Source organism: Miscanthus floridulus, chromosome 9 (assembly GCF_019320115.1).
Source record: "Miscanthus floridulus cultivar M001 chromosome 9, ASM1932011v1, whole genome shotgun sequence".
NCBI classification, from domain to species: domain Eukaryota; kingdom Viridiplantae; phylum Streptophyta; class Magnoliopsida; order Poales; family Poaceae; genus Miscanthus; species Miscanthus floridulus.
This window is the reverse complement of record NC_089588.1, coordinates 45,127,806-45,140,815: the sequence shown is the minus strand read 5'-3', so window position 1 is coordinate 45,140,815 and position 13,010 is coordinate 45,127,806. Positions and strand designations below refer to the sequence as shown.

Here is a 13,010-nt window from a genome sequence, read left to right as displayed (position 1 = left end):
CCACACTGAGCCTCAAGGGCTAGGGCCAGTGGCGTAGGAAGCTCCGGCGAACCCGAGCCCTCTCCCATGCTCTCACTACCATAGTGGTCACTGTCGTCTGATCACCATCCCCTTCTTTCCCTCGTTCTTTCACTGTCACGTGGGACCGGTAGGTGATGCCTGTTGGTAGTCCTTATCGACCAAATCCGACCAACAACTAAAGACCAAAAAGGGAGAACTAGGTATAATTTACATACATATGTCTTTCTTGTTGACATAGTTCCACTTGTATTGGAAGATCATTGTTTTGCAGGACTTATACACAGATACAGCGGAAAATAAAACCAAAAGGCGCAATCAAGCAAAGCGCAAAGCAGATTTGCACAGAGGAATTAGGAGAAGGCCCACCTACCTATCAAATTTGGGCCAACAACCGATGAAGATGCACTCTAGGACTAACCAGAGGCCTGTCACGCCAAGGCAGTGGCGAGAGGGGCTGGCCCTGGTGCAGCCACACCAGGGGTGCGGGCGCACCGCCTCTGCCGCCACTCGGGCCCACCTTTGTCAGGCGGTGCCACCAATGCTAGGAGAGGTCGGTTTGGGAAGTTTCCATGTATAACCCCTGCCAAACCGACCTGAAGAGTGTATAAATAGAGGGGAAGAGCTCTCTCCCACAAACACAACACGCATTTGAGCTCTACCTCACCCCACCTTTGTACTCTTTTATCTTTTAGTTGTTTGGAGCTAGGCAAGAGCTTGTAGTGAAGAACTTGGACATCTTGGCTATCTTTGGTATGAGAAATATATTTGGTTCCAATATGTACTTGCTCTCATATTATCAATATAGTTATGCTTATGAACTAGAGTATAGTTCTTATGCTATGAACTTAGCATATAGAACTTTTTTGCTTAATCATTCATACAACATATATGATTATAAGTAGAGCTAAGTGAAGGTGGCGGTTCGTCGTGCCTTTGGGTGTGCCCAAGTCCAATGCTTGTCGATCCGTAGGGTCAGAGTCATAGGGGGATATGGGTAGTTTCTTTGTCCACGGGCGTGGTGCTCGGGTACACGGGAACAGGCGGATACATTTCCTACTGCACGGTTGAGGGGTAGGCGGCAGGTGGTGACAGCCCTATCCGTCCTTCATAACCCCATGTTCGGGTAGGGTGTAGGAGTCTAAATTGCCTCATAATGTTGTTGGCAGACCAATACTTGGAGGTCTCCCGACCCATCTCATACTTAGTTCTAACTCTTAACCATGTATTTGTATGATCACGCCCTATTCTTTGCATAACTGTATTAGGATATGCCTGCTCCTATTAGGACCCATTCTTTTATTGTTTATTCTTTCACCCTTCTTCACCCCCGAGATAGGCTCGTGTGTGTGTGTCCACTATCTTGAATCTATACAATGTTTACCCCTGCTACGAACTTTGGTCCACTTTATAAGCATATCATCTTTTTCATATCCATACTAGAGTCTTTTATACTGTGCCTTCCTTTGGGAAAATATAAATAAATGATACCATGAATACTTCTAGGTGAAATGCTACAACGGTAATTCCGTGCGCTTGCGAATTTGTTCTGTAAACGTAAAGAATTACCATGGCATTTCTGGTGCCATTGCCCGAAGACTACAAACCTAGTACTGATGTTTACAAATGCCAACAAGCATTTCTAGCTCTATTGCCGGGGAACATGTTCCTGTGTAGTGATGCTAAGAAACGCCAACAAGCATTTCTAGTGCCATTGTTGGTGAACATGTTCCTGTGTAGTGATACTAAGAAATGCCAACAAGCATTTCTGGCGCCGTTGTCGGGGAAGGCATTAGTTAAAATAATCTAGTAGGACATGTCCATGATAATATGCATGTATAGTTGCCATTGTTTATGCAGGATAACTTTGCTTGTTTTCTCCTGTTGTGGATGAAAACAAGATAGTGTATGAGTGGTTTTGTTCTGCTAGAAAACTTCATCGAGAACCCGGAGGCACTCCTGAGGAAGAACCGGTCTTGTACCGCACCATCCACTACTTTCGCTATGGCCTATAAGACCCTCTGTGAGTTCTCCGTCCCCGCCGTTGCTAACGTGCCCATTGGACATGGTATCAACATGGGTGATAGGAATTTTGAACTCCATACTAGGCTGATCACAATGGTGCAGGCAAACCCATTATGTGGTTTGCCAAGCGAGGACGCAAATGTGCATCTCCAACCCTTCCTGGAGCTGTGCGACACCATCATTATGAAGGATGTCGCCCTAGAGATCATCAAGCTCCATCTGTTTCCTTTCTCCCTCGTGGGGAAGGTGAAACAGTGGTTTTACAAGGATCAGGAAGCTGTCAACACATGGGCTAAATGCTCCACGGCGTTCCTTGCAAAATTCTTCCCCATGGGCAAAACCAACGCCCTGCGGGGAAGAATTTTCAACTTCCAGCAGAATTCCATGGAGTCCATCCCTGAGGCATGGGAGAGGCTGCAAGAGTACATCCTTGCTTGCCCGCACCACGGGATGGAGAATTGGCTGATCCTCCAAAATTTCTATAATGGGTTAACACCCATGTCAAGAGGACACATAGATGCCGCTGCTAGAGGAGCTTTTCTCTCGCTCACCATAGATGGAGCTACGGCTCTCATCAACAAAATGGTGTCAAATCAAGGATGGAGCAATGAGAGGTCCCAAAATAAAAAAGGCATGCATACTGTGAAGGACATGGATATGCTTGCCGCAAAATTAGACCTCTTGATGAAAAGACTTGACGAACGTGCCCATGAGAAAGAAGCAATGTACGGCACCATCAAGACCATGGACTCGCATATGACATGCGAGGTCTGTATGGACACTCGGAAAACGACTGCCCCAAGACCCATGAAGAAGCTGCCTACATCAACAACGGGTTCCGTCCACAAGGAGGTAATAATGAATCATGATTCCAAGGTAATAATTCGAACTTCAATTCAAATTTCAATTCGAATTACAATTCAAATCAACCATCTTTAAAAGATCTAGTATTAGTGCAAGCTAAAATCAACAAAAATCTTACTAAAAAGCTTGTCAATAATGATAAAATGTTTGAAAATATAAATACAAAAAATGAAAGTTTATTTTCCTCTGTGAAAAATCAACTGAGCTTTAACAAAATGATAGAAACTCAAATTGCTCAAATAGCTGCCGCCATTCCTATCAATCATTCGGGGAAAATCTGGAGGCAACTCGAGAATTCCCTCGAAAATGTCCATGCAACTGCAGATAACTAGAGGAAGAGTCCCGCTCATCAGACTATAAATGGTGAGTCCTTGCCGAAGGTAAATCGGTAGTTATCTCATGTTTGATTTCCAAATGCATTTTAAATTTTCACATTGAATGTTTAAATTCTTGCATATGCATCAAAACTTTCAAAATTTAAAAATATATATTTCTTTGTTTAAAAAAATCCTTTCTAAAAAAATAATAATAATAAAATTTCTGTAGTTCTCTAGTTCACCTATTAAACTCCTTCATCTCCGCTGGATGAATCTTGGTTATTCCTCCATGCTTCCTTTCTCTATGCAAGTATGTTTTGGTTTGGATAAGATGATTTTTCCTCATACTTTCATAGACTCATTAATTTAAGCATGGTGCTTAGGTTATTTAGCCTATCTTAATTAAATTAAACAAGATGTTTAGTTTAATTATTGAACCAAAACTGCTAAGTATAGACTTTGGTTGATTATATGGACTAACCCCTGCAAAACATTTTCAATATCACGAGGGTAAGTCTTAAAGATGACAATAGAGATAAAATAAAGACATATTTGGTGAACCTCAATTAAATAAATAATAGTAATAAAATGAGATATTTATATATCTGTCCTCGAGTTTGCCTCTTTGTTATAATAAAAGTAGCTGAAGGACCATAGGCCACAAGCTAGCTTGGGGGAGGACCCCCTACCACGGAGGTAACTTGTATCTTGTTTTTCCTTTAGTTATTTTTTTTCTTGCAATCACAATTAAAAAAAATTAGAACATGATAAAAGACCAAAAAATGAAATATGATAAAAAGAACAAAAAAATTCATTCCATTTCACATATGTGTGTAAGCATGTTTTAGTCTCTCCTTGTTGAAATGATGAATAGTTGCTCTGTCTTATATTTCGTCTATGCCTAGTATATAACTTAGCTTTCCCCAAGATTTAAGTTTGTTGGCTAAAAATATCTCATCCTAAAAACTTAAAACTTGTGGGTTGCAAATGCAAAATCCTTATCTAAGTTGTTGCGAGTTATGATATGGTACAATAGAATTTGCTATGACTTTGTTATAAGAAAGATTTGACATCCGGAGTTTTTATTTTCAAAATGCTAAAATTCAAAAGTTCCTCAATGATTATATATCCTACCAAAGCCATATGATTTATTCATAGTCATATGCTTCTTGTATTCATATTGAGCTTTGTCAAATTGTTGTGACCCTTGTTGAGATCATTTTCATGCACCTATGATCAATATTCACGTACACCCAGATATAAATATGCTGACTCTTACACTAAGAGTTATGCAAAAACATGTCATTCGACCACCAAATAAAATAAACTCCACCATTGTGTTGTGAATCTCTCTCTCTCTCCAAGTTCTTCGTTTGACAAAAGAAAATATGGGTTATACAAAAATAGAAGAATAAACATCCATGACAAAGTGCATGAGAGAAAAAAATAGAAAAAAGAGAAATTAAATATCCATGCTAAAAAGCATGAGAGAAAGAAAAGAAAGATAGCTCATATTTTCAAAACCAAAGCAAAAGAGAGAGGCATGACAAAGGAGTTCAAAACAAAAAGTTTGAAAATTCCACACACTTGCACTTCTTGATCAAAGTGTATGACTTGCATCTCCTTGGATCCGGTTTTTGACTTAGCAAAATTATGTGATGCAAGTATGCCTCATTTTCATACCTACCCAAAGCTCCACATAAACCATTTAATGGTAGGATGAAAAGAAAGGGCAACATCAAAAGCCTTTGGTGAGGATCATACACATTATTGAGTGATCGAGTGAATCATTTGAGGAACTTAACTTTGTTTTGCAAAATTTTCGAAACCTCCAGAAAGAAAGTCGATCAAAGAATGAATGATAAGCAGTTCTATAAAACCGTTCTACCTTGCAACCGCCCAAGACTTGGAGAAAAGCTAAAAAGCTCCAGAGGTAACGAGATAATAAAGGGTGGATAAAATGTCGACTTATACAAATCAAGGAAGAATGCTTTGTAATAAGCATGGCACTTTTGTTGGCAGTCCTTATCGACCAAATCCGACCGCCAACTAAAGACCAAAAAGGGAGAACTAGGAATAATTTACATACATATGTCTTTCATATTGACATAGTTCCACTTGTATTGGAAGAACATTGTTTTGCAGGACTTATACACAGATACAGTGGAAAATAAAACCAAAATGCGCAATCAAGCAAAGTGCAAAGCAGATTTGCACAAAGGAATAAGGAGAAGGCCCACCTACCTATCAAATTTTGGCCAACAACCGACGAAGATGCACTCTAGAACCAACCAGAAGCCTACCACGCGAAGGCGGCGGCGAGAGGGGCCGGCCCTGGTGCGGCCGCACCAGGGGTGCGGGCGCACCGCCTCTCCCTCCTCTCCGGCCCACCTTCGTCAAGGGGTGCCATCAATGCTAGGGGAGGTCAGTTTGGGAAGTTTCAATGTATAACCCCTAAACCGACCTGAAGAGTGTATAAATAGAGGGGAAGAGCTCTCTCCCAAGCTCTACCTCATCCCACCTTTGTACTCTTTTATCTTTTAGTAGTTTGGAGCTAGGCAAGAGCTTGTAGTGAAGAGCTTGGATATCTTGGCTATCTTTGGTATGAGAAATACATTCGGTTCCAATATGTACTTGCTCTCATATTATCAATATAGTTATGCTTATGAACTAGAGTATAGTTCTTATGCTATGAACTTAGCATATAGAACTTTATGCTTAATCATTCATACAACATATATGATTAGAAGTAGAGCTAAGTTAAGGTGGCAGTTCGTCGTGCACCAAGTCCTATGCTTGTCAATCCATAGGGTCGGAGTCCTAGGGAGATTTGGGTAGTTTCTTAGTACACGGGCATGGTGCTTAGGTACACGGGAACATGCGGATACATTTCCTACTCCACGGTTGACGGGTAGGCGGCAGGTGATGACAGCCCTGTCCATCCTTCGTAATCCCCCATGTTCGGGTACGGTGTAGGAGTCTAAATTGCCTCATGAGGATGCTGGCAGACCAGTACTCAGAGGTCTCCCGACCCATCTCATGCTTAGTTCTAACTCCTAACCATGTATTTGTATGAACACACACTATTCTTTGCATAGTTGTATTAGGATATGCCTACTCCTGTTAGGACCCATTCTTTTATTCTTTATTCTTTCACCCTTCTTCACCCCCGAGATAGGCTCGTGTGTGTGTCCATTATCTTGAATGTATACAATGTTTACCCCTGCTATGAACTTTGGTCCACTTTATAAGCTTATCATCTTGTTCATATCCATACTAGAGTCTTTTATACTATGCCTTTCTTTGGGAAAATATAAATAAACGATACCCTAAATACTTCCGGGTGAAATGCTACAACGGTAATTCCATGCGCTTGTGGATTTGTTCTGTAAACGTAAAGAACTACCATGGCATTTCTGGTGCCACTGCCCGGAGACTACAAACCTAGTAGCGATGTTTAAAAATGCCAACAAGCATTTCTGGCGCCGTTGCCGGGGAACACGTTCCTGTGTAGTGATGCTAAGAAACGCCAACAATGTCGTTGCCGTTACCGTTGTCGTCCCCATCCATCTATCCCTTCCCCTCTCCCTCTTGCTGTCTTGTGGCCCCAGGCGCATGGCACCGCCCCGCCGTCTCCACACAGACGCCAGGTTGGCCCACACCGCTGGCCCACATGTCCCACACACACAACACACACACAGCACAGCATAGGAAAATGCTATAGGTACTCGGCTATTGTACACAAGGAGTTAAAATACACTTTACAAGCCTAGAAAAATTCTCAAAAAAATTGTAAATAAACTGCATGCACCCAATAACCTACCCATATAATTTTCACACATTTTCCATACACCAAAAAATGTATATAAATTCTATTTAATTCACAAACTATATATAAACTTCTAAAATCCATATCTTCTTCATCCAAACTCCGTTTTACGTGAAACCACTCGCAAAATTCTTCTAAAATCAAGCTCTATTTATTCAACCTAGTACCACCATATTGTTCTATGCTTGTATTTGGTTGCTTGTTTCGTGTTTGTATTTAGTGGTAGATTATTTATTAAACGCCGACTGACAGACGGTGAGTACCAAGAAAGTGAGGACCCAGATTACGTAGAAGATCCGGATCATGACAACAATGAAGGCAAGTCCTAGCTACCCTACCACCATAACTACACCTTGCCACCCTCCACCATAAACCCTCTGCTCTCCACCTCCACGTATTAAACTCAACTTATATTATATATAATTTCTCCTTATGAATACATGGACTATAATGGATTATGAGCTCGATTATGATATTGATACTATGACTAAGCTCTATGACATGAATGAACCCGAGGAAATTAACTGTGAATCCAAACCTGGTAAACATGAACTTGATACCGACAAGGGGCGAGTGAGGGGTAACTTATGTGGTGTAAGTCACCTTGGCAGGATCGCCTAGTGAGGGTTCCTGTTCGGAGATACTCGCCTCGGTCACATAAGGACCGGTTCATATGTCATCTCGCCTAGTGAGATATTTCGTATAGCCACATGCCTATATGGGTAGGCTGGATCCCACACCCCGTTACATAGAAGTATAAAATTCTACTAGGAGGCCGGAGTGGCAACGGAATATCAGGAGATGACACAGATGCTATGTGATCTTCTGTGGTCAGGTTGGCGTGGTTGCTATGTGATCCTCCACATTAAGCCCCTTGATTTGGCCGTGTTCGAGCCCATACCTAATATTGACTGGATGATGTGGTATCATCTGGGTTACTAAATTGGATGATGTGGTATCATCCGTAGCCTTGTGTTTCCAAACCCTGGGAAGCCGTGGTATAATTATATGGACATCTAAGGTCGCGTACTTTCGGGTACGGTGTCACGTTAGGCCTATTCCGTCCACTGATCATGGATGGGATTGCACCTATCATGTGGGGAAAAGTGTACACCCTATGTAGAGCGTATTGAATCTATTCGAATAGCCACATCCTTGGAATGGGCAATCGCCGGGATGAGATCACTTATGATTAGATTTACTTTTATGTGTGATGAAACTAGACTAATGTGATTAATGCAGCTTAATACTAACCTAGGAACTGGCGAGAATGGTAATACTCTCCCAGGGCCTAACCCTATGTTCAACTAAACCATACCACCTCACTACTTCCGCCTCCACCATCGCCTACCATCCTCCACACCACCAAGCCTTCACCATCCACAAGCCCAAACCCTATGGTTAGGGCTTACTGAGTACGCCCGTACTCACCCATTGTTGACTCATAGATTTTGATGCTGAGGAAGACTGCCACAATGACAAATAAACGTACCATGAAGACTAGGAGTCACGCGAAGGACTCTTAGGATCTAGGGTTTCGACCACGCTGAAGCATGCCTGTGGTTTAGATGTGTCACCACGTCGTAGAATATCGCTATCATAGCTACCACCCGCTGTAATAAAATTCCGCCTCATGGCAATGAAGCTCGTTAGTCATGTAAAGCCTAAGGCTATGCCCTTAGAGACACTATTGTAAGACCCTATCTTTAGATATCAATAAAAGACTCGGTGTTTCATCAAATATCTGTGTGCCATTTCTGTTGTCGTGCGTACTTGTGCGTGATCCTAGCGCAAGTACAGATGCACTAAAGGACTCTCAGAAATGAGGGGCCGACAGAGTGGTATCAGAGCCGAGCTTGACCGTAGGATGAAGCCCTAGGATTGAAACGCATTTAATAGGAACAAACTTTTACTCCTCACTTGTATTACAAATTTTTTTAACTAGTGTTGAAATTTTATAGTAGATGGAGGACAACTGGGTTAAATCGGACTGTCTGACCATCAGAGGATTCCTACAGCTCCTCTAGGAGACACTCTAGCACCTTGGTTGTACTGAGCCTCCCATATACTATGGACTTGAGTATCAGGAGGATGGTATGCCCAAGTGCGAGGTACACTTGCATGTTGTAGAGCATCCATTAAGCCCTGGGTATAGGACTTAATGCATCCCAACATATGGAAGAGAACTAAGTGACACGTGCTAGATCACAGCATGCCAAGCTCTCGTAGATATTTGTCAGGATTATGAAGCAAAGGTTGACAATACCCATGCAAGATTTTTCCCTGTGATGGATCAAACTACCCCAATATGGAGAGAAAAGGTTGAAGCAATGGAAAAAGTTGGACATCAAATACTGGAGTACACTATAGTGTCCACAGTCAAGTACCTTCATGCTCTCGACGTTCTCTATGAAGACCAGCAACGGGAATTGAAGAAATGGACTACTAAGGCCAAGGATGCTGAAGCGGAAACAAGAGCTCTAAAACTGGAACTACTCATAATGAAATCACAACTGGCAACTATGAGAGAAAAGAAGGAATACTACAGGCAAGAATTACTGAAGGCCCTTGAACGTTCACATCATGAGAAACATTCAAGGAGGATGAATAAAGGAAAGAGAACTTTCGCCATGCCCCTAGACGATGAAGTACAAATTCTTGAAAAGGATCCATGGGGTAAGGCGCCAGCAAATTCAAGATATATTCTGTATCGCCCTCACTATGACTTGCATGGATACATACCAAGGGAGTCACAGTTTGATCATGATGGAGGCAATGATACTGAGGAATCTTTCACTGATAATTTCAACACCAAGAAGACTGCTGGGGATGCAAATACAACCGGGCCATCACGAGTTCCTTCCAGGGCAGGATGCTAATGGATATGCACGTGAACTTTTGCGCTGTGAGAAGAATAGCTAGCCAAATAAAAGGGCAAAGCTGTGTGCCAGGACCTTCACGAGATGCAGTTCATGTAAAATAGCTAAGTCAAGTCATAGTGTATAGCTGTAAAATAAATAAATGACTACACATAGAATGAATGTATCCTTAGAAGTAGTGTCGTTAGTATCATCGCTAGTTGACACATAGTAATCTTCTAGCAGTTGATGTATGATGCAACCTTGTATCATATATGTAACTGTTCGTGCAATGTAATATAATGTGTGTGTGTTTGAATATGATTGTGTGCTCTTGCATGCTCGCTTGTTCATATGTACACCCAAAAACCCCTCTGCTCCAATGCCGCATGAGACATCTTCTCATCCTTGTTGTGCTAAAGCAACAGATGGAAAGGAGATCCACCCGAATTCAGCAGCACCGAGAAAGGGCAGCTGAAAGGCAGGTTCTTGAAGAGGAACATGTTGCACCACCACCAAGAGGCAGACATAATAATGGAAATCGTAGGTAGCAAAATCAAAATCATGGGCAAGAACAACCACATGACAACAACATCCCAGCACAAGAAGGGGCAAGTGAAGCAATGGAAGAAGAAGTTAACCAAAATAATAATGAAAGCATTCCAGATCCAGTCGAAGAACTTCTACCACCCCCACCCAACATGGCAGAAATTATGGATCGCCAGACACATCTCATGGAAGCCATCGCTAGAAGACCTAACAATGGGAATGGACAAGGAAAAATGGCAGCATTTATGAGGCTTCACCCACCCACCTTTGATATTTCTGAAGAAGACCCCTTAGTAGTAGATGACTGGTTGCCTACAATCACTAAGAAATTAAATGTCGTACACACAACCGACGAAGTAAAGGTCACCCTAGCTACCCATCAGTTGGTTGGAGCTGCAGGAGAATGGTGGGAAAACTACCAAGATGCAGTTGATGACCCCGAAGCTATCATGTGGGAAGAGTTCATAGAAGAATTCCGCAACTATCACATCCCCGAAGGAATAGTGGAAATGAAGGCAGAAGAATTCTGCTACTTAAGACAAGGAGCACTGATAGTAAATCAGTACATCCACAAGTTTATGAAGCTATCCCGCTATGCACCAGAGGATGTTAATACCGACAAGAAGAAATAGAGATGCTTTAGAAGAGGACTTAACTCAGCTCTAAGAACACAAATCATTACACACATCTATCCAAACTTCAATACCCGGATGAACCGTACCATACTATTGGAAGAAGAATGCTCCAAGATGGAAGGTGAAGGAAGCGTAAGTTCAACCTACAGCATGCCCATCAACAAGAAAGGACGCAATGGGTCAGGACCAACAACACTGCACCCGCAAAGTACCAGTCTACCATGCAGTACAGATCATCTGGACCTAACTCGCAGCAAACCACATCTTCTTACAAGAACTACAACAACAATACCCAGCCCAAGAGTAATAACAATGCAACCACAGACCAGACCTATTTTGGATGCCGACAACCTAGACATAGAATTGCCCAATGCCCATATGCAAATAAATCAATAACCTCTGCCCCCGCACAATCCACGGCTAGCAATTGGACAACAGCCTTAGGAATTGGACACACTAGACCTCAGAATTTTGGACAGCAGACGGAACCCCCAAACTTTTGGGCAAGGTTGAGTCAACCACGTAAATGCGGAAGAAGTACAGGAAGCACCTGATGTTGTGTACGGTGAGTTCCTTGTTAACTCCACTTCTGCAAGCGTGCTGTTTGATTCAGGAGCCTCGCATTCATGTGTTTCTGCTTGTTTTGCACTTAAAATGATTTGAGAATGGCGTTACTCCCCACCCCTCTCTAGATATGTACCCCCGGAGCTGTCCTCAAATGCTCACTAAAATGTCCTCGAGTAAAGATAATGATAGACGGAGTTGAGTTTCAAGCAGACCTAGTAGTACTAAGGACAGAAGGACTGGACATAATATTTGGAATGGATTGGTTAAAGAACCACTGTGGGAATATATCATGCAGAGACAAGACAGTAACATTGATAAATCACAATGGAATAAAAGTAGAATGTCACCCCCAAGCTCCAAAAGCTCAGCCAATGGTTTGCAGCCTAGAAGCTAAGACGGTTGAAGAATGTGCATGTAGTATGTGAATACCCCGATGTATTCCCTGGAACCATTCTCAATAGCAAAGAGACCATACCAGGATGGCAGCCAATGAGTTGGAAGAATTGAAGAAACAACTACGAGAATTTCAAGAAAAAGGATATATTAGGCCAAGTTCATCACCCTGGGGATCACTAGTTCTATTTGTAAAGAAGAAGGATGGAAGTCTACTGAATGTGCATTGACTACCGATCACTGAATGAATGTCACCATCAAGAATAAGTACCCACTATCAAGGATTGATGATCTGTTTGATCAACTAAAAGGAGCCAAATATTTTTCGAAGATAGACTTAAGGTCAGGATACTACCAGTTGAAGATTCGACTCAGCGATATACCAAAGACAACAGTTTGTAACTCACTATGGACAATATGAGTTTACCATGATGCCGTTTGGACTAACCAATGCACCAGCATACTTTATGAATTTGATGAACAAAGTGTTCATGGAAGAGCTAGATAAGTTCATAGTAGTATTCATCGACGATATCCTCATATACTCCAAGAGTGCCGAAAAGCATGAACAACACTTGAGAGTGGTACTAAACAAGTTAAGAGCACATGAGTTATATGCTAAATTAAGTAAGTGTGAATTTTGGTTACAAGAAGTTGCTTTTCTAGGGCATATTATCACAGTAGATGGATTAAAGGTAGACCTAGAAAAGGTTAAGGCAATATCAGAATGGAAGCAACCCACCAATGTGACAGAGATTCACAATTTCCTTGGATTAGCCAGCTACTATAGAAGATCTATCGAAGGATTTTCCAAGATTGCTAGACCAATGACATCCTTGACTCAGAAAGGAAAAGAATTCAAATTGACAGAAGCATGTGAAAGAAGCTTCCAAAATTAAAGACCTGACTAACCACTGCCCCCAATACTCACCCTACCCGACATTCACAGAAGCTT

At 41.9% G+C, this 13,010-nt stretch overlaps 1 protein-coding gene and 1 non-coding gene across 2 annotated transcripts; one reads left to right on the top strand and one right to left on the bottom strand.

Moving 5' to 3' along the window:
* Positions 1–2,388: 2,388 nt before the first annotated feature.
* On the bottom strand, positions 2,389–2,495 carry LOC136484533 (small nucleolar RNA R71). The gene has a single exon (XR_010766055.1). It is a non-coding gene; the product is annotated as a small nucleolar RNA R71 (small nucleolar RNA).
* An 8,039-nt stretch (positions 2,496–10,534) lies between these two features.
* On the top strand, positions 10,535–11,092 carry LOC136479783 (uncharacterized). The gene has a single exon (XM_066477535.1). It carries the CDS (start codon positions 10,535–10,537, stop codon positions 11,090–11,092), a length of 558 nt encoding a protein of 185 aa, XP_066333632.1.
* Positions 11,093–13,010: the final 1,918 nt, after the last annotated feature.